Source organism: Chiloscyllium plagiosum, unplaced genomic scaffold (assembly GCF_037043375.1).
Source record: "Chiloscyllium plagiosum isolate Xiang-an unplaced genomic scaffold, Cpla_swu_hap1 HiC_scaffold_1, whole genome shotgun sequence".
Classification (NCBI taxonomy): Eukaryota; Metazoa; Chordata; class Chondrichthyes; order Orectolobiformes; family Hemiscylliidae; genus Chiloscyllium; species Chiloscyllium plagiosum.
In genome coordinates this window covers 88825523-88852325 of record NW_028270139.1, presented here as the reverse complement: position 1 = coordinate 88852325, position 26803 = coordinate 88825523, and the positions used below count along the sequence as shown (strand labels likewise).

General features: G+C 39.4%; 1 protein-coding gene across 1 annotated transcript in view; it reads left to right on the top strand.

Annotated features, from left to right (window-relative positions):
- Positions 1-26803, top strand: part of ipo11 (importin 11) — a 471218-nt gene that overhangs the window by 92566 nt on the left and 351849 nt on the right. The window contains exon 7 of the mRNA XM_043689427.2: positions 5911-5969. Within this exon, the coding sequence (XP_043545362.2) occupies positions 5911-5969 (59 nt within the window). The remainder of the gene's footprint in view (positions 1-5910; positions 5970-26803) is intronic.

Genomic DNA, 26803 nt, shown 5'->3' with positions numbered 1-26803 from the left:
CATTATTCATGAATAGTTAGACATTCTTGAGTTGAGCAGATTTTGAAAAGATGGTCAAAGATGGCATATTTTACCATTGGATTTGAAACACGAATACTTTTGGTCTTCCTTACAAGCCTCTCTAGAAAGACAGTAAATAGATGTGACATTCATGAGCAGTCAATTCAGCTGAACAAATGTGTGTCCCTGTGGAATTGTTTGTTTCATTGATGCTGAAAAAATTGGGAACTGCTGATGTACAGGAAGGTGAGAGGCAGACATTCCTAGATTGTATTGTAAAGGCTGTCTCTTATTATTATTCTGAGAGATTTTTGTTGTGTATTGAAATTTGAAAGTAACTATTTTAGAAGTGAAGGATTGCTGAAGGATTCCTTCATGGTTTTGAAAGCAAATAGCCTGACACTTAAGAAACATTCTTTATTCAGCTGATGACTCAAACTAAGTAGGAGCTGAGCTGGAGCTAACGGTGTGTAGAAATGGAGATTCAGCCAGCAATAGTATCTGATTCGTCTGTGGATCAGTTATCAGTGTCAAAGGTGCGTTACCTACCAATAACTATGATTCTAAAGTAGCTGAACATCTTGGGGCTGTAAACAAAATTAGAAGAAGCTATGTATCTTCACCAGTTCAGGGTATGTTCTGTGTAACACAACCCACTATGAAGGAAGTTCATTCTTCAGTTCCTGTAAACTTTGACTTTCATTAGTAAATCAGAGACCATTTATAAGTTTGAAAGAGCAACTAGTGCCTCCTTCAAATCAATAAAAGCATCTGAAGAATCAATATTCTGATCAGGAATAATAAATAGTAATTCTTGTTAAGTACGTTAACCTGGTCCGTGCTTTCTGTCAATCTGGATCTGAAAATCAGGTGAATTGCGGAGTATGCGTGCTTCTATAAAATTTTTAACTTTTTAAATGACTCCAGGATTATTGAGGCTGGACTTCCAGTGTACTAGCCCAGTGAGGTGTAACAGTATTCAGGAGAATTTTCTACAGCAGTACGTGTCCAGTCTAACAAACAAGAAGGCTTTGCTAGACTTCCTGTTAACGAAGTGGGCCAAGTAGATCAAGTGTCAGTGGGATTATTTAAGAGACAGTTATCATTGTGTTATAATGGTTTAGGATCACAATGGAAAGTACAATGGACATTCCATAGGAAGAATAATTAACTGGGGGAGAGATGACTTCAGTTGGGCACGAGTGGAACAGGACTGGATATACTGGAACTGAAGGTTGCTGGAAAACCTGTACCTGAATGATAGGCCACTTCAAAGAAAAATGGTTTGGAACACAGTTGAGATGCAATCCCTCAAAGGGGAAACATAGGACAAATGAATCCTGAGCACTCTGGATGAAAACAAAGAGATAGTGGCTTAAAAAAAAGGAAAAATGTGCTTATATCAGATACAAAAATCTATTTGAGATTCAAGCTGATTGCAGGAAGTTACAAAGGGAAATGAAAAGACGAATAAAAATAGCGAAGAGATATAGCGAGGGGGAAAAAAAAACTATCAGCAACCATAAAAGGAATGCCAAAATCTTCCTTAGATTTGGAAACAATGAAAGGGTAGGAAAAGGAAGAGTAAGGCCAATTCAGCTCCAAGAATGCAACCTAAACATTGAGGTAGGAGCATGACAGATGAATGTTGTATTAATGCTTTGCATTTTATTTTACTAAGGAAGGAGATATCACCCAAGTCGAGGTGACAGTGGAAGATACTCAGTCACCAGAAGGATTTAAAACTGACAGAGTGGTCTTGTGCAGATTGTTGATATTTAGTATTGAAAGACATTGGACTAGATGAGATTCATCCAGGGATATTGAAGAATGACTGATGCTCAACGGGGGTACGAGAAAATTGGAGAAGAGTAAAAGAAATGCACTTGCTCAAAAAAATAGGTTGTAGGGATAAGGCTAGCAAATGCAGACTTGTCAGTTTATCTTCATAGTGGGAAAGCTTTTAATGTAATTTGGGTTGGGATTTATAGTCACAAATGCAGGTTAATTAGGAACAACAGACTTGTGACAAATGTTAAAGCTTATGGAATAAATGAGACAGGAGCAACCTGGATAGAAAATTTGTGGAAGGTTTGGACACTAAGAGTAATAGTTAGTGAAATTGTTTCGAGCTGGAGGAAAATTTGTAATGGAGTTCCTCAGGGGTCAGTTTTAGGATTCTTGAGTTTCTTGATAATATTATCCAGATCTTATAGAGTTATAGAGATCTACAGCACAGAGAAAAGACCATCCAATTTACGCTAGTCAAAAACAATCACCTAAATATTCTCATCTGTTTTCCAGCACTTGATTGTGTTGTGTAAGGGGTAATTTCCAAGTTTGTGGCTGATACAAAACTTGGAAAGATTGCAAACTGTGAAGAGATCATTGTAAGTGTCAGAAGTTCATGGTGGAATGGTCAGAGATTGTTAAGTTCAAGATACAGTAAAACAAGAAGGGCAGAACCAGAGAAACATGGGTCTCTGTGCGTTAGTCACTAAATGTGATTAAAGATGTTTAAAAAAGCATACAGTAGCTAGGTTTTAATAGTGACTAAGAGCACAAGAACAATATTTCATATAAGGCAGTAGTTAGACTTCAGCTAAGTACTGTACACAGTTAGGGTGCCACACTTTTGGAGGGATGTGAGTGGATTAGAAAAAGTAAAAGAACAATTCTAAGATGAGAAATTTCAGCTCTGAAGGTGAAACAGAGACGTTTGAATTGATTTCCTTGGAGAGGTGCAGGCAAGATGAAAAATGAAAGAATTTTTCAAAACCATGAGGCTGTGGGTTAGTAGGTGGGCAGAAACTGATCCTGCTCCTGAAGGGATTAACAATTAACAGTGACACAGAATAAGGTAATTTGCAGACTAAGTAAAGATGATGTGAGAATGTATTTTCTCACAGTGAATTGTTAGGTTTTGGATTGTACAATATGATGGAGGCAGGTTGAATTGAACCATTCAGGAGCACGTTAAATGATTATTTAACAGAAGCAATGTTCAGGATTATAGAGGAAAAATGAATTGTAGTGCTTGTTTGGAGACCCTGTTCAGACACGCACAACTGCTTCTTGTGCTGCAACTGTTCTTCTGTGAACAGTCAATTTGATCATCAGCAAAATGATGAAGAGGTTGCCAACAGTGCTATTAAGTGTCATCTGTTCAGCAATAACTAGGTGACTGACTCTCAGCTCCTTTTAGCTTTGGACCTGACATTGACAAAAGGGCTGAACTCTGTGAGTGAGAGTGACTGTCATTACTGTTAAGGCTTTGGATATGGTGCTAAGGATCCCTAGCAGAACTGCAGTCTTGGGAATTAAGAAGTGGCGGTGGGGGTATCTTGCTGTTCGTTGGAATTAAAGATTGACAAAGTAGATGTGGGCAAGGATGTTTCCTCGTGGGGCAACCTAGAATGAGAGGTCATACTTTTAGGATAAGGTGTGACAGATTTAAAACAGCTGAGGAAAAATTACTTTTCTCGAAGGGTTGGGAGTCTGTGGGATTCACTATTGTAGAGTATAGTGGATGCTGGGACATTGAGCATATCTAAGGAGTACATTGAGTATGTCTAAGGAGAACATGAACAGATTTTTAACTAATAATGGGTTAAATGGAGTAAAGGTCTAGATGAGATCAGCCATGATCATATCAAATAGCGGAGCAGCCTCGGTTGACTGAGCAACATATTTCTGCTCCTAGTTCTTGTGTTCACTCAGAAGAGATAGTTGTGTTCGTTGGAGGTCAACCTGAGAGGTCCTGGTTTCATGTCCTGGACGAGCCCTGATTTTTTGGACGGCATGGTGGATGAGTCAATAAAAATGCTGCCTCACTGCGCCAGGGACCCGGGTTTAATTCTAGCCTCCGGTGACTGTGTGGAGTTTGCATATTCGTCCTGAGTCTGCATGGGTTTCCTTTGGGTGCTCCGCTTTCATCCTACCATCCAAAGATGTGCAGTTTACGTAGATTAGCTAAATTTCCCATAGTGTCTGGGGTTGGCTTAGCCATGAGAAATGCAGGGTTACAGGAATAGCTGGGTCTGGGTGGGATGCTCTTCAGAGAGTGTTGTGGATTTGATGGGCCAAATGGCCTGTTGCTGCACTGTCGGAATTGTTTGATTCTTGATTGTTGGATGGGATTAATGCTGGGACCACAATTATTTACAATATATGTTAATAACTTGGATGAGGAAAGTTAATGGTCTGTACAGATAAGTCAAAAATAAGAAGGAAGGTAAGTCAAAATGAAACAGTGTCTTGATAGTGGTATAGTTAGATAAATGATATTTGGCAGATGGAATAAAATGTGGGGAAATGTGAAATTATGCACTTTGGCAGGAAGAATCAAGGAGCTGAATATTATTTAAAAAAATGATAACTGCAGAAGGCACAGAAGGATTTAGGTGTTCTGATGCATAAATGACAAGAAGAGCTAATGTGCAAGTTCAGCACGTAATAGGGGAAACTCGGAGAATGTTTATCTTTATTTCCAAGGGAATGAGTATGAAAGGAAGGACGTTTTGCCAAAACTATACAAGGAACTAGTCACACCACAGCTGAAATACTGTGAACAGTCTTGGGTGCCTTATCAAAAGAAAGATATACCGGCCTTGGACACAATCCATAAAACGTTCAATAGAATAGTCATTGGCAAGAAAAAACTGTCTTATGAGGACAGGTTGAGGAGATTTGCCTTAAACTTGGAGTTTGGAAGAATGAGAAGTGACCTTACTGAAACGTAAAATTCTTAAGGGACTTGATTTGTAAAAGTGAAAAGGTTGTTTCCCCTTTTGGGAATGTGTGGCACTAAAGAGCATAATTTCACTAAGGAGCTACCTTTTAAAACAGAGACGTGCAGTGATTTCTTCTATTGAGGGTAGTGAATCCGTGGAATTCTTTACTGCAGAGGGCTCTCAAGGCTGGGTTAAACCTGAGATAAACATAATTTTAATCAATAAGGAAATCAAGAATTATGGGTAAAAGGCAGGACTGGAATTGATGATGATTAGACCAACCGTGATCCTATTGAATGATAGAACAAACTTGATGGACTGAATGTCTCTTTTCTGAGGGGGAGGGAACATGCATGGTCGCCCTCAGAGGGAGTGATCATAGGTACCTGTGGAGGGAGATAGACAAAGTTAACCAGCTACAGTAAGTTATTTTCATTTGTTACAGTTCAGTGCTAGTGTGTACGTGCATGCGAGTTTTACAAGTTGGTGCTTACCTTTATGTTTAATATGTTTGCCTGGGTGTGCTTTGCAAGACCATAAGACATAGGAGCAGAAGAAAAAAAATCAGCCAATCAAGCCTGCTATTTATTAAACATGAAAGTAAGCACCAACTTGTAAAATTTGCATGCAAATTCACAATAAGATCAAATTACAACAAATGCACATAACTTCCTATTGCTGTTTGACTTCATGTCTCTCCCTTTGCAGGTACTTGTGATTGCTCCATCTCTACCTCTGAGGGTGACCATAATCTCTTCCACCCCACGAGTGCCCATGTGTGCTCCCTCCCTGTCTTTGCAGGGATGCATGTTTCTGTCCACCTTCCCCTTCATGTGCCTGTGTGCCTCTCTCCCTTCTTTTCCTCTTTGCCTTCTTGGACGGTGCTACATTATGCAAGTCTGCAGCTATTTTAATATGAGCTATTGACCCTTTGTTTCAGTCATTTTTATGTGAGCCTGTGTTTCAGTGAAGTGTCCATTTTTTCATTGAATGTTCTTAGTGCAAAGTGGATGTAATCTTCAAAGTTTTCAGCTGGTTCATTATGAGTTGCATTATTATTAAATGTCCACAATTATTGTTGAAATACAAATTTATGAATAACTATTTGAGAAAAATATAATTAAGAAATGTGTTACCAACTTAAGTATGTCTCATTTTATGTTTATTTTCTTTTTAGTTCTTCGTAAACTGACTGTGCATGGTTTTGTGGAACCTCACAAGAATCTAGAAGTAATGGTATGTATTTTTTACAAATTTTGCTTTGCTTGCAGAAATTAGTCAGGATACCATATACCTCTACAGAAATGGCACCCAGAATGAGTGGAATATTTGACATGTTATTAATGTGACTTCAAAGTGTTGAGAAATTAAATAGTTTATTTAGTGATATTAAGATATATATGGATGTGGGAGCATTGGACAGGTTGCTGAAGATGTTAACAAGAATGGTTCCTTGGATGAAGAATTTCGGTTGTGAAGATAATTTGGAGACGTTGGGACTGTTCTTCAAGAAGAGAAGGCTGAGAAGAGATCTATTAGCTTGAATTGTTTTCTGATTGAATTATTTGAAATCATGGTAGAGAAAATAGTAATGGAAAGTTCCTTCTAACAAATGAAGTGATTGCAAGTCATTTAGATAAGCTAAATGTAATCAGAGTCAATATGGTTTTGTGGAAGAGAAATTATGTTTGACCAAACCAGTGGAGATCTTTGACAAAGTAATGTGCTATGGCTGAAGGCAAACTAGTGGATGTTGAAAACCATAAACTTCTCTAGGACAGTCAGAAGTGAGCAGTAAATGCTGGTTTTACTGGCATGGTCAAACCCTAGGGCGAAATTAACAAAATGTTAGCATGGTTTAATTTGCATATGTTTCTGAATGAGGAATGAGTGAGCTACTCATCACTTGTCCATAAGTTTGGTCATAGGGAGGCTGAATGATTGCTCGTTTCTCTAACTAGTCTCAAGTGTTATGTTGGGCTCAATTGATATTGTTTTATATCTGAAATTTTATATCCACCTCAGCACTATTGATACGGACAATGGTGTGTCCTCCATGTTGCTTCCTGAAGTCAGTGACCAGCTCCTCTGTTTTGCTAACATTGAAGAAAATTGTTGTCTTTACACCATGTTATATATCTCTGTTTCCTATACTCTATATTGTCGTGAGATCATACCTGCTATGGTGGCGTCATCAGCAAATTTGTGAATTGTCTGCATTACCAAGACCTTTACTTCCATCCACATATGATCATTCGGTATACATCTCTGTTCAGCTCGTAAATTGAAACCTTTATTCATGCATTTGATAACCTCTGTGCTTTATTAATTCCAGTACTTTGCTAATTGGGCTTCTAACACTTAACCTCGACAACTAGAATTTATCCAAAATTAGCTTTTATCCTAATTTTCTCCAAGTCCAAATCAACTTTAAACCCTGTGCTTCTTGATCCATATGAGCTTCTAGCCTAGCAACACCTCAGTTGTAATGGTTGTACTCCTTTATTCAAATTTCTCTATGCCCTGGCCCTTCCATTCTCTGTAGCATCCTTGAGTCTTATAAATGCCTTTGATTTCTGGGATTCTTCAACTTTGTCACGTTACGCATCCCTCATTTTAATCATTGCATTGCCGATGGCTGTACCCTCAATTACCTAAGCTCCAGAAGTCCAGCCCTAAGCCTTTTTCTGTTTACCTTTTTTCTTCTTTTAGTTGACACTTACTGGAACACATATCGTTGGTCTATCTTCTGGCCATCTCCATGTGCGATAGTGCAGTAAATTTTCTTTCTTAATTAATTCTAAAAGATGTGTGTATATATATGTGTGTATATATATATATATATATATATATATATCAATGTTGGTTGGATGTCAACTTTGTTTTGTCGGGCAGGAATTATTCAAAATGATTTTTGTGACTGCACTAGACTTAAGGTGAATTTAAATTTCAATCTTGTTAATTCTGAGGAAAAATCTGTTGATTTTAAGAATGAGAAGTTTCATTTTGATTCAGCATGAAAAAAGAAGTTACAATGTTCCATTAATAAATCATGAATAATTTAATTCTAACAGTCATTTAGAGTTGCTTTCTACTCAGAGTAATTTATGGACTAGTAATTGACTAGTAATGCAAAATGCATTAACTGTAGCTCAGTTTCTGAAAGGATGTTGGTACTTTTGTGTGAACCTACACTATTTCAACAGCTGCTTCTTCGCTTGGTAGAATAGTATAGATAACAAAAATGTGATAAATTGAAAATTAAAACTCTTGAAAGATAAGATAGATAGCCCAGGATCCTGTTTCAGTATTTTAAGTTTGGCTCAGTTTGATTTTCTGTTGATCTGAAATCTTTATCAAAGTAGGAAGCAGTTTCCTTTGCCCAAGCATTTACATCAGGCATCTAAAGGGGTACAGGGCAGCAAATTGCCATGTCTTTGACAACACCTCCAAAACATGTGAACTTTACCCACATGTGGTTGGTTCTTGGAAATTCGTCACCTCCAAGTTCCCTTCTATGTCTTGTCTTCCATGTGCACCTTGACTTTGCAGTACATCATCACTCCTTCATTGTCACAGAACTGGAACTGGCAGTTCAAAAAGTATCAGAAAAAATATTTCAGCACACTGACAGCAGTGATTCAATGTCAACCACCAACTTTCAAGAATTGTTAAGGATCATTAATAAACTTCAGCCTCATCAGTGCTACTTCCATCTGAACAGTGAATCAAAACAAACGTTTGGCATTCATAAATGTTGAGTATTGTAGTTGTACTTATAATGTTTCACTTGCTTATGTTCAATTATGGGCTTTAAGAGTTGCTAGTCCAGGTATTTCTGTTATAACAGAACATAAGTTTGCACAAGAACACAACTATAGAAAATTGCGCTATGGAAATTGCTATACTTATGCAGTAGAAAGTTTGCATTATCCAAACAGCACTCACAATTCATTAAATCACGTTATAGCCAATTCGTGTTGACGAAACATGAGTTATATCAGAAATACCTATCTCTAATAGTGAAGAGGTGGAGTTGAGCCCCACTCTTGAATCGCTGCAACCCATGTAGATTAGGTACACCCATTATGCTATAAAGAAAGGATTTCCAGGTTTTGACCAAGTGACCAAAGAACACCAATGTCTCTCCAAGCCAGGATGATCTATGCTCTGGTGGAAAATTTATGCATGATCTGAAAGCAGACGGTTTACAATGGTCCTAATCTACATCAGTTTATTTCTCCTTTCGTGCAATGTGGCTGTTGCTGGTTCAACTGATCTCTAACTGTCCTTGAGAGGATGTTGTTGAGTTGACTTTTTGAACTACTGGACTCATTTCTTCTTTGACAGTCCCTCCGGGTTGAGCATTATGTGCTTTCACTGGGGAAGTGCGTTCTGCTGTGACTGAATAGTCTAATCCTGGAGCTGTAGACTGCCACAAGTGGGGCAGGTGGTATTTGAAGAAATTGGGTGGCTGGATAGCAATCTAGCAGTTTGTTGACCCAGTGACAGTAAAGAAAGGCCACTGCAGTTCCAAATCGTATCGTTTGCTTGGGAGGAAACTCTTAGTTGGTAGTTTTCCTATGCTGCCCTCTGTATTCCAGGTGATTGATAGAGTTCACAGGTTTTAAAAATATTGGTGAATTACTGCAGTGCTTCTTGAAGGTAGACTACTGTATTGACAATGGAGGCAGTGAGTACTAAAGGTGGCAGATGGCACTCCAATCATGTGGGGGCGAGGGTGGGTTTGTGGTTGAACAAAATTTGCTACATTAGTTGCTCTGTTTTATTGCATATTAAAAATAAATGTAAAAAGTATTGAAATGTTTGGAGTGCATTGAGACCAGTTTTATTTCCACAGCCACCATTACTGACACTTTGAGCTTACTGAGCTTTACTGATTCCTGATGAAGGGCTTTTGCCCGAAACGTTGATTTTCCTGCTCCTCGGATGCTGCCTGATCTGCTGTGCTTTTCCAGCACCACTCTAATCTAAACACTGTTTTCCAGCACCTGCAGTCCTCACTTTCTCCACTTTGAGCTTTACTGCTCTGTATAGATCATATATCTTCTTAGGCAGTCCCTTTGGACTGAGATGACTTTCTTCCACTCCAGAGTTGTGGGTCTTGAGGTGCCCAAACAAACCCTGCCACAGGTGGCAAAAATAGTGCTTAGTGTATGGGGCACTTGGATTTTCACATGCGTCTTCTGTTGTTTGCACCTGGCCTCCACTTGAGCTTGCTGAAAATGTTTGAGAAGATTGATACTTTTGCAGATGTTTCTCTGATTTAGGCAGTCTTGAGCTAAAAAATCCTGAGTTGGTGGAAGTACTGCATCTTTTTCTGGGAGGCTTTGAAGGTGACATTGAAGCATTTCACTGCCCTCCTGTTTGCCATGTTGAAGCATGGCAGAAAGAGCTGATTTTGGAAGTCTTATGTCAAACATTCAGAGGCTATGGCCTGCTCAATGCAACTGATTGACACAAGTAATTGCTTTGATGCTAGAAATGTTGGCTTCAGCAAGGGCAAACCATTGGATTTGTGTTGTTGGGGGATTTAAGATGTCTATTGTATACTCTATTATTGTAAGAATTAATTAGCTAAGGATGAGAATAGCAATAAATGCAAGTAGATGACTAATATGAAGTCCAATGGTGTGTCAAAACATAGAATTCTGCATATCATTCTTTTCATAGTAGATTTACTGTTAGTTGTGACACCATCTCAAGAGTTAACAAATTTCTCCATCTGTAGATGAAGAAAATTTGGAGTATATCTTTCTGTCTAGTCTCATCTTGCCTCTTTCTCTCTCTCCCTCTCTCCCCCCTTTTCTCCTCCCTCCCCCTCTCTCCCACTCTCTCCCTCTCTCCCACCCTCTCCCTCAGCGTCTCTCTTTCTCTTCCTCTCTCTCCCTCCATCTCCCTTCCTCTCTCCTCTCCTCCTCTCTCTCTGTCTCTCTCTCCCTCCCTCTCCCTCTCCGTCTCTCCTCCTCTTCCCCCCCGGTCTCTCCTCTCCCCCCCCGTCCCCATCTCTCTCTCGTGCTCTTGCGCTCTCTCTGACTTTTTAATCTCTTTCTGACAAAATGTTTAACTGACCAATCTGTCTGTTTACTTCTATATGCTAACGAAACTGCATTTTATTTTTTATTTTATGTTCTGGCCTAAAGTTGAAAGGCATTCTCTGATATGGTGTCCAAAATCAATCATAAAAAAATTACATACATTAATGCCCTTCCACCTGTTTCTTTCACTACTATGTTCCTGTTAATGCTTGCACTGGTTAAAGCGGTTATTATGATGGCTCTGAATTAATGGTAGTCATGTAGACAAACTGCAATGCTTAGCTTCATTTGTGTTCTTGCACTGACTCCAAAAGCTGGAAATGTAGATTAAGTCGAATACATCTGTAATGTTGCCCTTTAGGGGACAACAAATGCTGGTCTAGCCAGTGACACTCATCCCATGAATGAATAATTTAAAAATACACCCCACTTCACTTTATCTGTAAATGAGTCAGCTGTACATTTTCCAATCCAACTTGCCTGTATTTTTTCAAATTTTTTTCTCAAAATTGTCTAGCCCTCATTTCAAATTCTATTCTAAAATCTATTATAAAATAGCTATTGTAAACAAATATAGTTAGCTCCTCAATTGCTGGTAAATATTTCAAAATATGATCTGATTTTAAGGATTGGTTGTTGAGATGACAAATAAAAATACGCTAAAGTTGTCGTGCGGCTTCATTGTGATGTCTTAACCCAGCAAGTAGGAGAGAAAGCAAAATATGTGAGTGATTTCCTAATTTTAAAGGTGTAGTTATTGTTTAGGAGAAGGACTTTTAAATTAATATAGTCCTGTTGGAACTTGAGTCTGAATCTGTTGATGATCTCAATATCTCTTGAATCCAATACAATTAAATTGATGCAAGCAATTAAAATCTTATTGAAAAGACAGGGAGGTGGGCAGAAGGGGCATGGTGTAATGAACCAGACTTGATAAAAGATCTTAAAGTAAGGGAACACCAAGGAGGCAGCGATCATATTATGGTAAAGTTTGGTCTGCAGTTTGAAAGAGAGAAGGCAAAATCGGATATAATAGTGTTACAGTTAAATAAACGTAATTACAGGGGCATGAGAGAGAAACTGACGAAAATTGACTGGAAGCAGAGCCTAGTGGAGAAGACAGTAGGCAGGAGTTTCTGGGTGTGTTAGAGGGTGCCGTACAGAGGTTCATTCATCCCAAAGAAAAGGAAAATTATCTGGGGGGGGTGGGGGGATGGTGGTGGTAGTGGGGAGGAGGTGTGATTAGACAGCCATGGCTGACAAAGGAAGTCTGGAAATGTATCAGAGAAAAAGAGAGAGCCTATAAAGTGGCCAAGAGCACTGGGAAATCAGAAGATTAGAAATAGGGGATAACAAAGAGACGATCAAATATGAAGCTAAGTAGCTAGTAATATTAGAAATGATAGGAAAAGTTTTTTCAATACATAAGAAACAATGACGAGGCAAAAGTAGAAATTGGGCCACTCTAAATTGATGAAGAAAGGCTAGTGCTGGGAGATAAGGAAATAGCTGAAGAACTTAATAAATAATTTGTCATTCTTCACAGTGGAAGACATGAGTAATATCCCAACCATTAAGGAGAGTCAAGAGGCAGAGTTGAGTATTCTCTTTCTCAATTACAAAAGAGAAAGTGCGAGAAAAGCTAAAAGATCTAAATATTGAAAAACCTCTTGGTCCCGTTGGGCCACATCCTAGAGTTCTGAGGGAGGTGGCTGAGGAAGTAGCGAAGGTGTTGGTTGTAATCTTCCAAAAATCACTGGAGTCAGGGAAAGTCCCAGAAGATTGGAAAGTTGCTGTTGTAACCCCCTTGTTCAAGAAAAGATCAAGACAAAAGATGGAAAATTATAGGCTGATTAGACTAACGTTGGTTGTAGGTAAAATTCTAGAATCCATAATTAAGGATGAGATTTCTAAATTCTTGGAAATGCAGGGACGGATTAGAATAAGTCAGCATGGATTTAATAAGGGGAGGTTGTGCCTGACAAACCCATTAGAATTCTTTGAAGAGATAACAAGTAGGTTAGACAGGGGAAACCTATCTAGACTTCCAAAAGGCCTTTGGTAAGGTGCCTCACGGGCGCTACTGCGTAAGATGGGGGCCTATGGTGTTCGAGGTGAGCTACTGGCATGGATTGAGGATTGGCTGTCTGACGGAATGCAGAGAGTTGGGATAAAAGGTTCTTTTATGGAATGGCAACTAGCGACAACTGATGTCCCGCAAGGTTCAGTGTTGGGGCCACAGCCATTCACTTTATATATTAATGATCTGGATGAAGGGACTGGGGGCATTCTGGCGAAATTTGCTGATGATACGAAGTTAGGGGGACAGGCAGGTAATACTGAGGAGGTGGGGAGGCTGCAGAAAGATTTATACGGTTTAGGAGAGTGGTCCAGCAAATGGCTGATGAAATTCAACGTGAGTAAATGAGGATCTTGCACTTTGGAAAAAAGAATACGGGGCGGACTATTTTCTAAACGGTGAGAAAATTCACAGAGCCAAATTTCAATGGAATCTGGGAGTGCCAGTCAAAAATTCTCTAAAGGTTAACTTGCAGGTTGAGTCAGTGATTAAGAAAGCAAATGTAATGTCATTTATCTCAAGAGGGTTGGAAAATAAAAGCAGTGATGTGCTACTGAAACTTTATAAACACTGGTGAGGCCACATTTAGAATACTGTGTCCAATTTTGGGCCCCACACTTCAGGAAGGGCATACTGGCACTGGAGCGTATCCAGTGGAGATTCACATGGATGATCCCTGGAATAGTAGGCCTAACATACGATGAACAGCTGAGGATTTTGGGATTGTATTCATTGGTGTTTAGAAGTTGGGGGAGATCAAATGGAAACTTACAAGATAATGCATGGCTTAGAAAGGATGGATGCTGGGAATTTGTTTCCGTTAGGTGGTGATGTTAGAACCCGTGGGCACAGTCTTAGAATTAGAGGGGGTAAATTTAGAATGGAAACGAATAGACATTTCTTCAGCCAGAGTGTGGTGAGCCCGTGGAATTCATTGCCACGGAGTGCTGTGGAGGCCGGGACATTAAATGTCTTAAAGGCAGAGATTGATAAATCCTTGATCTCGCAAGGATTTAAGGGCTACGGGGCGAGTGCGGGTAAGTGGTGTTGAAATGCCCATCAGCCATGATTGAATGGCACATTGGACTCAATGGGCCAAATGGCCTTACTTCCTCTCCGAAGTCTTATGGTCTAAAATCTGATTCTTGCTGGATGTAAATGGACAATATTAAGCTATTCATTAAATGTGCTGTTAATTGGCATCATCTTTGCCGCCCGATTTTAGGAAATCACAATCAAAAATTTGTGTGAGATGATATTGTCACTAATGAAATGAGAACTTGTCTCCTTCACTAGATGTGGTGTTATAGCTACACTTTTCTAATGGAATAGACAAAAGACAATAGGTGCAGGAGTAGGCCATTCTGCCCTTCGAGCCTGCACACCATTCAATATGATCATGGCTGATCATCCTTAATCAGTATCCTGTTCCTGCCTTATCTCCATAACCCTTGATTCCACAATCATTGAGAGCTCTATCCAACTCTTTCTTAAATGAATCCAGAGACTGGGCCTCCACTGCCCTCTGGGGCAGAGCATTCCACACAACCACCACTCTCTGGGTGAAGAAGTTTCTCCTCATCTCTGTCCTAAGTGGTCTACCCTGTATTTTGAAGCTGTGTACTCTGGTTCGGCACTCACCCATCAGCGAAAACATGTTTCCTGCCTCCAGAGTGTCCAATCATTTAATAATCTTATATGTCTCAATCAGATCCCCTCTCAGTCTTCTAAACTCAAGGGTATACAAGCCCAGTCACTCCAGTCTTTCAGGGTAAGGTAGTCCCCCCATTCCAGGAAATGACCTCGTGAACCTACGCTGCACTCCCTCAATAGCCAGAATGTCTTTCCTCAAATTTGGAGACCAGAACTGCACACAGTATTCCAGGTGTGGTCTCACCAGGGCCCTGTACAGCTGCAGAAGAACCTCTTGGCTTCTATACTCAATCCCTCTTGTTATGAAGGCCAGCATGCTATTAGCCTTCTTCACTACCTGCTGTACCTGCATGCTTACCTTCATTGACTGGTGTACAAGAACATCCAGATCTCTCTGTACTGCCCCTTTACCTAAATTGATTCCATTTAGGTAGTAATCTGCCTTCTTGTTCTTGTCACCAAAGTGGATAACCATACGTTTATCCACATTAAACTGCATCTGCCATGCATCTGACCACTCACCTAACCTGTCCAGGTCACCCTGTAATCTCCTAATATCCTCATCACATTTCACCCTGCCACCCAGCTTAGTATCATCAGCAAATTTGCTAATGTTACTATTAATACCATCTTCTATATCATTAATATATATTGTAAAAAGCTGCGGTCCCAGCACTGATCCATGCGGTACCCCACCGGTCACTGCCTGCCATTCCGAAATGGAGCCGTTTATCACTACTCTTTGTTTCCTGTCAGTCAACCAACTTTCAATCCAAGTTAGTACTTTGCCCCCAATACCATGCGCCCTGAGTTTGCTCACTAACCTCCTATGTGGGACTTTATCAAATGCTTTCTGAAAGTCCAGGTACACTACATCTACTGGATTACCCCCGTCCATCTTCAGAGTTACATCCTCAAAACATTCCAGAAGATTAGTCAAGCATGATTTCCCCTTCATAAATCCATGCTGACTCTGACCTATCCTGTTACTACAATCCAGATGTGTCATAATTTCATCCTTTATAATAGACTCCAGCATCTTTCCCACCTCTGAGGTCAGACTAACTGGTCTATAATTTCCTGCTTTCTCTCTCCCACCTTTCTTAAGAAGTGGTACCACATTAGCCACCCTCCAATCCGCAGGAACTGATCCCGAATCTATTGAACTCTGGAAAATAGGCACCAACGCATCCACGATTTCTCGAGCCACCTCCTTCAGTACCCTGGGATATAGACCATCAGGTCACGGGGACTTATCAACCTGTGTATCTACAAAAATGCAGGCAGAGATTATCTTTTGCATAGGAATGTATGTAACATGCAAGTATGTTTTTTAAAATGTTACATTGAGACACATATTTCCAATTCTGGAAGAGTACCGTCATTTTTCCTCTCAACTTGTGTAAGTGTTAAAAGAAACGCATTCTCAAGAATTGATCCGTCAAGTGTGGATTGTATATATACTAATCGGAAAATATGTACTCAATGTTCTTTCTTCTTCATGATTCAAATGCTTCCATCAAGCATTGCAGTTTGGCTGTTTGTTATCTTTATGCTGATCACAGACTGTAAAGTTATTATTTACATTGGAAAATCTGCATATGTAGGCAATTCAGCTGTTGAAGTCATTCATGCCACATTAGGGCATGTTGTTCTAAAGCATTTTTCAGACTTTAAACTATCTGTCTTTTTCGCATGAGTCTTTATATGCAGTGAATACTTCTATCTTTTTGCAATAATACAAATTGATATAATTTATAATTTTAAAAAGTCTTATCTGAAGACTCTATGGACTGTTCCTAAACTGCTATTAGGTGGTTAGAAACTGGCAGTGAAATTATTTTCTAAATCTTTCCAGTTCAGTTTTGATCCTTACTGTGAGTTATTTTAAATTTTGTTTTGGTGGCCATTTTAAGCATGATAAGTGGAAAAATATTTAAGACTCCTGAGGGTCCACAAAAGACTGATGTTTAATTACAGAGGGTACATCTAAACCTAGTTCCCCCTCTATTGTTCCAAAAGCAACCCATCTGTTTTTCACCTTCCACAGGAGAAAGTTTGAATGATCTAGGCAGTCGTTCCAGAACATTGCTTTATTGTTACAGAGCAGTTGGCTGTCTCACATCCTAATCTCGTACTCTTCTGGGAAGTTTCTTCTTATTTTCTCTCCTGTGGCTCAGAAGCTTTCCCAAAAGTTTCTTTTTTAAAGTTGGATTTATATCCTTGTTCAGTAGCATTTCATCTATATAATAAAAAAAGCTTGTGAAACTTAAACACAGTTTTCATTTAATTTTTAGCTATAATTCATACAATTATATGTGCCTATACTGTATAGTTAGCTGACGGAAAAGGTTTTAAAATGGGAAGTGCAATGTTTTTGATGTGAACGCAATATTTGTGTGATAACCAAATGGAAATTGCTTATTCCTTAATAGCATTTCACTACACATGAGAAGTTGTGATTCAAAAGTTTATAATAACACTGTACTGTTTGTGCAAATTGAGGATGTGGAAAATAATTATTACTAAAAGTTTTAATTAATGCTTTTCTCTCAGTCCTGAGATTTGTTGTCTGTAAAATTTGGCATGATTAAGTAAGAATTCTACGTTGCTGTCATTTATTTGCATACAGTTTAAAAATCACATTCTGACAAAAGATCAAATGATGTTTTGCAAAGTGTAGTAGAATATTGGAGATCCATAAAGATCTCCTCTAGTTTTATACATGTAATTAAAAGTATCATTATAATGTTATAATGTGAACAATAGAAATTTGTGGATTCCTAACTTGGATTAATAATAATAACTGGAGGCAGTGAATCTACCCATGATATTTCAGATTATTCTGGTGGACCCAATCACAATATGTAACATTCTGGCAAAACTGGTATCTGAAAATATGCTAACAGCAGTGAATTCCTTGCCTACCATGGTATTGGTAGGTGAGTATCACTGTTTTGTATAAAGTGTACTAGCAACAATGTTTTTCTGAGGAAATCTTATGCTCTACAAAATCCACAACAATCCAAGGAGAAGACAGGCCAAAAAACAGCCAAAAGATACACAGCAGCTGAAAAATGCACGGTCTTGTCAGCTTCTGCAAAAACAGGATCAGCAGTCAAAAAGACTGCAGATGTGACAGCAACACTAAACTTCCTTGTAGAAGCCCAACACAACGAGAACGTGTGAAAAGCACTGAAATAACTTGTGTAGACTATGGAGAGTCTTATCAGAGCTACAAATGGAATATACAAATCATTAAATCCAGGAAGATGCAGTTGATAGTACATACCCAAAGTAAGTTAAGACCTTGGAGGAAAAGATAAAAATACTTCTAATGAAAAGTTCAAGGCTGAGAAGCTAAAAGCAGATTTAAGTCGCTACATATAATAAATGAGAATCACTATAATGGGGAAAGTTATATAAAAGTCTTCAATAAAAAGGTCCCTCACTAAGGAATTTGTTAAATCTGTTGCATAATTCAGTTAATTGATGGAAAAAGTTGAAGACCGAAGAACAGTTTATAAAATTAGTTATTTTGACATGTAAGTGAATTTTTGTTCAACCAAAAATCATATGGGTATAAAAGCAAATGCCATTTTGTTATTAGTAAATTGGCACAAATTTCACAAAGAAGCATCAAAAAGGGCATGGATCATCCATTCCATTAGAAAGGATGGGAAATCCCCTAAAAAAAGAGAGAAATCGTGTGAATTTTTTTTTCCTCCATCTTGAAAAAATAGCTTACTGTATTTATGCATTATAAAGAATTTCAATATATTTTAAACATTTTTACAGCTGAAATAAGAGGATCATTTCAAATCTTCCAACTAACACAAATTAAAAGAAATTTCTGAGAAGAAAGTTAACTTAAAATCTTTATTGGTATAGCAAAGGTTCTTAATGTCAAAAGTTTATTAGCAATTCATCTTCATTATCAGCAATTTAAAAAAAACTCTTAATATATTCACTGCAAAATATTCAAATGTTTAATGCCGTTGAAGTGTTTATACAATTTTACAGGAAAATCAACAACATCTGCCAAGATGTTTCAAGTGAATCATTTAATTAAAAGAAGCAACAGAAGTTAACTCCAATGATAGTTGAGGAAAAATATTACAACTCAAGAAAATTTTAAGATCACTGATGCTTCAGGCAAAAGTAAATAGTACTGTATAGAAGAGCCAATCCATAAGATAGAGAATTGCTTCAGGAGTACAGAAGAAGCCTGGAGAATAAGTGAACAAATCTCTTACTAGTTCAGCACTACAAGATATATGTTATTTAAAAAAATGTTGGCACAGACACTGAAATTGTTGATAATATTGCAAGAACATTTGACTGTTGATTTAAATTTGTGACGATACAATGGATTTAAGAGTTGTTGTGGTTCTGTTCGCCGAGCTGGAAGTTTTTGTTGCAAACGTTTCGTCCCCTGTCTAGGTGACATCCTCAGTGCTTGGGAGTCTCCTGTGAAGCGCTTCTGTGGTGTTTCCTCCGGCATTTATAGTGGCCTGTCCCTGCCGCTTCCGGTTGTCAGTTTCAGCTGTCCGCTGGTATATTGGGTCCAGGTCGATGTGTTTGTTGATGGAGTTTGTGGATGAGTGCCAAGCTTCTAGGAATTCCCTGGCTGTTCTTTGTTTCGTTTGCCCTATAATGGTAGTGTTGTCCCAGTCAAATTCATGTTGCTTGTCGTCTGCATGTGTGGCTACTAGGGATAGCTGGTCGTGTCATTTTGTGGCTAGTTGATGTTCGTGGATGCAGATCGTTAGCTGTCTTCCTGTTTGTCCTATATAGTGTTTTGTGCAGTCCTTGCATGGGAACTACTGCGACCACTAGGACTTATAACAGCACACAAACCAACAGCCACTCTCAGACAACAACTCACCAAAATGAAGGACCCGATATCCAGCATGAGCAAAACTAATGTAGAGTACAAAATCCCATGCAAGGACTGCACAAAACACTACATAGGACAAACAGGAAGACAGCTAACAATCCGCATCCACGAACATCAACTAGCCACAAAACGACACGACCAGCTATCCCTAGTAGCCACACACGCAGATGACAAGCAACATGAATTTCACTGGGACAACACTACCATTATAGGGCAAGCGAAACAAAGAATAGCCAGGGAATTCCTAGAAGCTTGGCACTCATCCACAAACTCCATCAACAAACACATAGACCTGGACCCAATATACCGGCCACTACAGCGGACAGCTGAAACTGACAACCAGAAGCGGCAGGGACAGGCCACTATAAATGCCGGAGGAAACACCACAGAAGCGCTTCACAGGAGGCTCCCAAGCACTGAGGATGTCACCTAGACAGGGGACAAAACGTTTGCAACAAAAACTTCCAGCTCAGCGAACAGAACCACAGCAACGAGCACCCGAGCTACAAATCTTCTCACAAACTTTGAATTTAAGAGTTGTATTTGGTCCTTTTTTTTAATGAAGAACAGTTGAGACAGAGATGTCAAGCAATCTGTTTCAAAGCCCATAAACAGTTTGCAAGGCCTTAGAGTTTTTTTAAAGTTTAAGCAGCAGGAGCAGCCTGAATAGATGGTCAGGCTCCCAGAGAATCAGGATTTTTAGTTTTAGTTTTTCAGCAGCTGTTGCTCCTGTGATCTTGAAGCTGCACGTGGAAGCTGTAGTATATCTCTCCCCATTACACTGTCTCAGTTTTCACTCGATGGTTTTTTAATCTGGAGAATTGTATGTGAGACTATCTATTTTATCAAATTTGTCTTTGCCAAAGGTATGTTTATGGCACGTTACTATTTTGGAACAGTTGCTGTTGTTACGACACGGGATAAACCCCTCTGCTAATTTAACCCCGACATACTGAGAAGCTTCCCTTGCGCCGTAATCTGTTAAATTTTGGGAGACAAAGAACTATCCCAGAGGTCACTATCTAAAGTAAAAATTAACAATTTTATTCCTTAAGTCCAACAGAGAACATTAAAACAACAGCTCTTTTCTCTAAAACCTATCTTTTACCTTCTACTCTACAATACTAGTCTGATAGGCAGCATCCAGGGAACAGGAGAATCGACGTTTCGGGCATAAGCCCTTCTTCAGGAATGAAGCACACTGAAGAAGGGCTTCTGCCCGAAACGTCGATTCTCCTGTTCCCTGGATGCTGCCTGACCTGCTGCGCTTTTCCAGCAACACATTTCCAGCTCTGATCTCCAGCATCTGCAGACCTCACTTTCTCCTCAATACTAGTCTGATACAAAACCCTGATTAAGATTAACAAAAAAAAATCATGTTTCAAAAACCAGTCAACTTTGTTAATTCTCGTTTGTAGAATTTCCCCTGTAGGTTTTGTCTTGGTAGGTTTCAATGTTCTGCGCAAACTTCTTATCAACAGGTACCTTTCAGAGAGCTGTTCTGCTAGCAGTCTGCAATTGATGGTGGCTTGGCAGTTCTCCCCCCAACTGTTCAAAATGTCCAACTTTATACCCTGAAACATTGGATCATTTCATTGGATTTGATGTCATTAAAAGCATTGTATTTCAAATTTGATTGGATTTTGATATCTTGGGGCATAATTTAAACTGATTGGCCGAATTTGAATTTGTTTTTAATTCATGGCAACTTACCTGTAGCTATTTGCTTCAACCAAGTGTTAAATTTTTATTTTGTTCAGGATAATCTGTGCTTTGTCAGTCCTTGCTAGCATTTTAACCCTCTTAAAGGTATAGTACACACCTACACCTTCGTAACACTGTTTCGAAGTTAAATAATGTTTTATTCTTTACATTTTCCAATAGAGTTAAGTTATTCCAATTTATTCATTCTGTTGTATTTTAACCATAGTATATGAATAGAGTGTGCTTTGCTTCAAGATTGGTAGTTTGACCAATCAAATTGCATCCGGAATGCAACTCCCGGCACTTGCCTTTAAAATAAGAAAAGAAATTAGTGTCTAAGCTATTTTCTTAATATATTTTGAGGGGGCTTGGTTAGGTCCACAACACGTTAGCACCAATTATATAATGGAGATAGCAAGATTCAGTAAGAAAAATACTGCTTCCAAGATAACTGTTGTCAACTTTAATGATCTTCATACATTGTCAGAATTTTAAAACTAGAGATTTACAAGTAGAACTAATTCGATAGAAGAAATTCCAACAACAATTCTGCATTCTTTCAGATGTGTTATAATCAAAATAGAGTTTGCACCAAGAACAGCTATCCAGAGAGTGTCAGGAGCTGTGCTTTTGCAACAGCAGAAGAAAATGATGGGAACAGAAAACAAATCTCGCTCAAGAAAATCTTCAGATTTTTTTCAACTTCTAATGTTTCAAAATACCTTGTGATAGAACAGCATAATAGTAACATAAAGTAAGTTGACTGTGGGACTATCAGTAAAGATAAATCCATTGAATGTCAAGGGGCAATGATTAGATTCTGTCTTGTTGGAGATGGTTGTTGCCTGGAATTTGAGTGGTATGAATGTTATTGTCAGCCCAAACCTGGTAATTTCTTAGTCCTGCTAAATATTGTGCAATCATTGCTGAACATCCTCGCCTCTGACTTAAGGATGGTGGGAAGGTTAATGATGAGGTGAATCAGCTAAAGCTGGAACTTGTGCAGAGATGCCCTGGAGCTGAGATTACTGAATGCCAGCAATCACAGCCATCTTCCTTTGTGTCAGGTATGATTTCAACCAGTAGACGGTTATCCTTCCATTCCAAATGGCTTCAGTTTTGCTATGGCTCCTTGATGCATTGCCTGATTGGGTTCGGCTTTGATGTCAAGTACTGTCACTCTCACCTCACCTCTGGAATTTAGCTCTTTTCTCCGTGTTGGAACCAGGGCTGTAAGGGACCTGGAGCTGGGTGACTGTGGCAGAACTTAAACTGAGCATCGCTGAGCAGGTTTTTTTTAGAATAGATTAGATTCCCTACAGTGTGGAAACAGGCTCTTCGGCCCAACAAGTCCACACCGTCCCTCCGACGAGTAACCCAACCAGACCTATTTCCCTCTGACTAATGCGCCGAACACTATGGGCAATTTAGATTGGCCAATTCACCTGGATTGCACATCTTTGGACTGTGGGAGGAAACTGGAGCACCCGGAGGAAACCCATGCAGACACGGGGAGAATGTGCAAACTCCACACAGACAGCCACCCGAGGCTGGAATCGAACCTGGGTCCCTGGCACTGTGAGGCAGCAGTGCTAACCACTGAGCCACAGTACGAAAGAACTGTTTGAAGCAGTTTTTAATTACAGCTTTTACAACTTTAACAATCAAAAGAAGTCTAATATGGTAATTGGCTGTGTTGGATTTGATTTCCTTTCTATGTAAATAACATACCTTGCCAATCTTCCACATTATTGGCTAGATACCCGTGTAGTAGCTGTTCTAGAACAACTTGGTTGGGGGTGTGGCATGCTCTGGAGCATGTTTCTCCAGTACTTTGTAGGGAATGTTCTCAGGACCGTAGGCAAAAGTGAGGACTACAGATGCTGGAAACTAGAGTTTAGATCAGAGTGGTGCTGGAAAAGCACAGCAGGTCAGGCAGCATCCGAGGAGCAGGAAAATCGATGTTTCGGGCAAAAGCCCTTCATCAGGAATCATTCCCGATGAAGGGCTTTTGCCTGAAATGTCGATCTTTCTGCTCCGGACCATACTGTTTGCAGTATCAATTGTCTTCAGCTGTTTCTTGAAGTGGATTGAATTTAATTGGCTGAACACTTGCATCTGTAATGCTTGGGGACTCCAAAGGTGCCTGAGATGGATCATTCACTTGGCATTGTCAGCTGTAAATTTTTGCAAATGTTTCAGCCTTATATTTTGCACTGATGTGCTGGGCTCCCCCATCATTGAAGATGGAGGCATTTATGGAACCACCTCCTCTGAGTTATTTGATTGCCATTCACCATTAATAATAGAAACTGGCTCGACTGCAGAACTTAGATCTAATCCCTGGGTTGTCGATCACTTGATGCTTATGAGATTTGGCATGCTGGTAGTCCTGTGTTGTTGCTTCAACAGATTGACAACTCGTGTAGATATGCCTGGTGCTTCTCCTAGCATGCTTCTTGCAGTCTTTATTGAAGCTGGTCTGATCCTCTGATTTGATGGTGATGGATAAAAAGGTTTTAAAGTTGCTCTATGATTTTGTACTGAGGACAAGGACCTCCAGGGAAAGTCAGATAACAGTTATTTGCCTGTGGCCAGATAAAGAACCCTGTACAATGTAGCATGTCTTCTGTTAACAAGCTTCACAGCATTGTCAAGACTGGAGCAATGCAAATGCAAAATTACAAGATCTGTGGAGAAGAACATTCAGATCACTATCACAGTATAAATGGGGGAGATGGATTACTCCTCCTTTGGTAGTCAATCTGATTGAAAATGAAGGAGTGGAATTTACGCTGAGCCGTGAGGTTGCAGACTCTGTTTAAGGTTGCTTTATTTGGTGCAGATGGCCTCAAGGATGCCCAATCTTGAATTGCTGGATCTCCATTCAGAACAGTGGTAGCACCACAATGAACTGCAGGATCTCCTCAATATGAAAACAGGATTTTGTCTCCAAAAAGACTGTGGTAGTCATTTCTACCAATGCCAGTGCATAATTGCTGAGGATGATGTCAGCTAAGTTTTTTTTTATAGATTGACTGCTGTTTTGACACCATCTTTAACAGGTCTGCCCTGCTGCTGGGATAAGGCATACCTTTATAGCACAAAATCAATTACATTTGAGGAATACATAGGAATCTGTTACTTTATTACATTATAAAATGCTTAGTGCAGTAAACCATATCAGGAAATAATGTTGGTCGTGTGGTGCTGTAACAAGTTATCCCATTATATTTTCAACTGTTATAGAAGAAATGTGCTAATGTTCAAGTCCCCCACTTCATCAGTTGCACTATTAGTATAAATATGTAATGTGCAATATTGTATATAGCACTGGTATAAATTCAGTCACCATAATGACAATTGCTTCTCTTTTGTGATACTATTGATACTAAAAAAGACTTTCACTGTGCTTCTTTAATGAACTCAAAACCAAATTTATTCTTAAGACAACAGCAAACACTGATCAACATCCAGGCTAAAGTCCAGAACTGAAACAGTGTATTTTAATTCCAAACACAGAACATTCAATTCCAAACACAAAATGACAGGTCACTGCAAAGCGGATGTTTTTGGGAAATATAAGGAAAAACATACTACTTCTGTCACCAACAGTCTGAAAATCAAGGATGGATATGATACACGTCCACTATTTCCTTTTGACAAAATTGAATTTCTGGTTGCTGTAACAGAAATTGGAATTGGAATTAAGATGAATATGAGTCTTTGAAAACTGACCACAGTTCAGCTTTCCAGGGCTTCAGCTTCTGAGCTTTTCTTCCTTCCATAGATCTGTAAAACAGAAAAACTGGAAAGGGTTGCATTAATGTAGGGGCCTTAATAATCTTTTCAAAACCAGCTTTTCCAGTAGAAACTCCATTTCTTATCTCGCCAAAGGCTTTTACCAAAGTCATTTGACTTTGTGTAAACCGCAGGTAAACTCCAGCACATTCAGTTGTCAACTTCCAAGACATCAAATAGTAAGCTCTTCTCAATTCCAAAAATGATCATTTCAGACAGTTTCATATCTTACAATTTTCTCACGTGTTTCCAACAAATAATACACATTGATGTCATGCATCCCATAATAAAGAAACCTTTGGAAATGGAAGTTGAGCCAGAGTTCTAGAGTTGTACTAACATTTGGTTTCACGTCAGAAGGTAAATATTTATTTTAATATACAGTCACCAGTTGAAATATTGGTATTGCAAGATCAAAGGCAGTGGTTGATATGGAACTCCAACCAGGCGCTAATAGCTATATGACCCCTTTAAATCGTTTTTTTAAATAATGCATTTGGTCTGTTGGTTGATCCTTGAGGCCTGATTGTTATCTTGAAAAATCCAGTGGAAAATTAGATGCTTTTTATTTAATTGTGTGGATTAAAAAGGGGCATATCAAAGTGCTAAACCATTGACTACAGTTCAGCCTTCAACATTAATATCTCCTCGAGACTGATTACTAAATTTGGTGATCTTGGACTAAGCCCCACTCTCTGCAACTGGATCCTCAGTATCCTGACCCACAGGCCACAATCAGTGATGTTTGGGGACAATGTTACATCGTTACTAACACTCAACACTGGAGCCTCCCAGGGGTGTATACTCAGCCCCCTATTATACTCACTGTATACCCATTACTGCGTCGCCAAATACCAGACTAATGCCATTTATAAGTTCGATGATGACACTACCATAATCGGTCGAATCTCAGATGGTGACGAAACAGACTACAGAGGGAGGTGGAAGACCTGGAAAAATGGTGCACTGAGTACAACCTCGCTCTCAATGCCGGCAAAACAAGGAACTCATTATTGACTTTTGGCAGGATGTCACTAATGCCCCCCCCCCCCACACATTAACAGCACAGAGGTGGAACGAGTGGTGAGTGTCAAGCTCCTGGGAGTGGTCTTCCACAACAAGCTTTCTTGGATCCTTCATGTGGACATACCGGTTATAAAGGCCCAACAACGTCTCTTCTTCCTCAGGCAGCTGAGGAAATTTGGCATCAAGGCAAAAACCCATGCCAACTTTTATAGGTGCATCATTGAGAGCATTCTGTCTGGATGTATCACTACCTGATATGGCAACTGTGCCATTAAAGATTGGAGATGGTTACAGAGAGCAGTGAACTCAGCCCAGACAATCACAAAGGCCAACCTCCCATCTATAGAATCCATCTACCAGGCCCGCTGCCAGCATTCTCAAAGATCCATCCCATCCTGGCAATGTTTTTCTGCAAATTCTACCATCGGGGAGAAGGTACAGAAGCCTGAACACACGCACCAGCCGGTTTCGTAACAGTTTCTACCCTACTGTTGTTAGAATACTGAATGGACTCTCAAACTCTTAACAGTCGCCTGTACCTGTGTTTTTGTTTTTGCCGCTGTTTACCTCTTATTTACTTATCTCTGCACTTCACTATGTGATTTGCCTGTATTGCTCACAAGACACAGCTTTTCGCTGTGCCTTGGGACATGTGACAATAAATTCAATTCAAGTTCTCAAATAAATTATTCGAAGGGGGGAAAGTCTCAGATACAGTCACATAGATGGGTTAACTCCAGGAACAGTAAGAGAGGTAGGCACCTAGTGCAGGAGTCTTTTTTGAATATACCTGTTTCAAACAGGTATGCTGTTTTGGAAATTGTAGGAGGTGATGGATTCTCAGGGG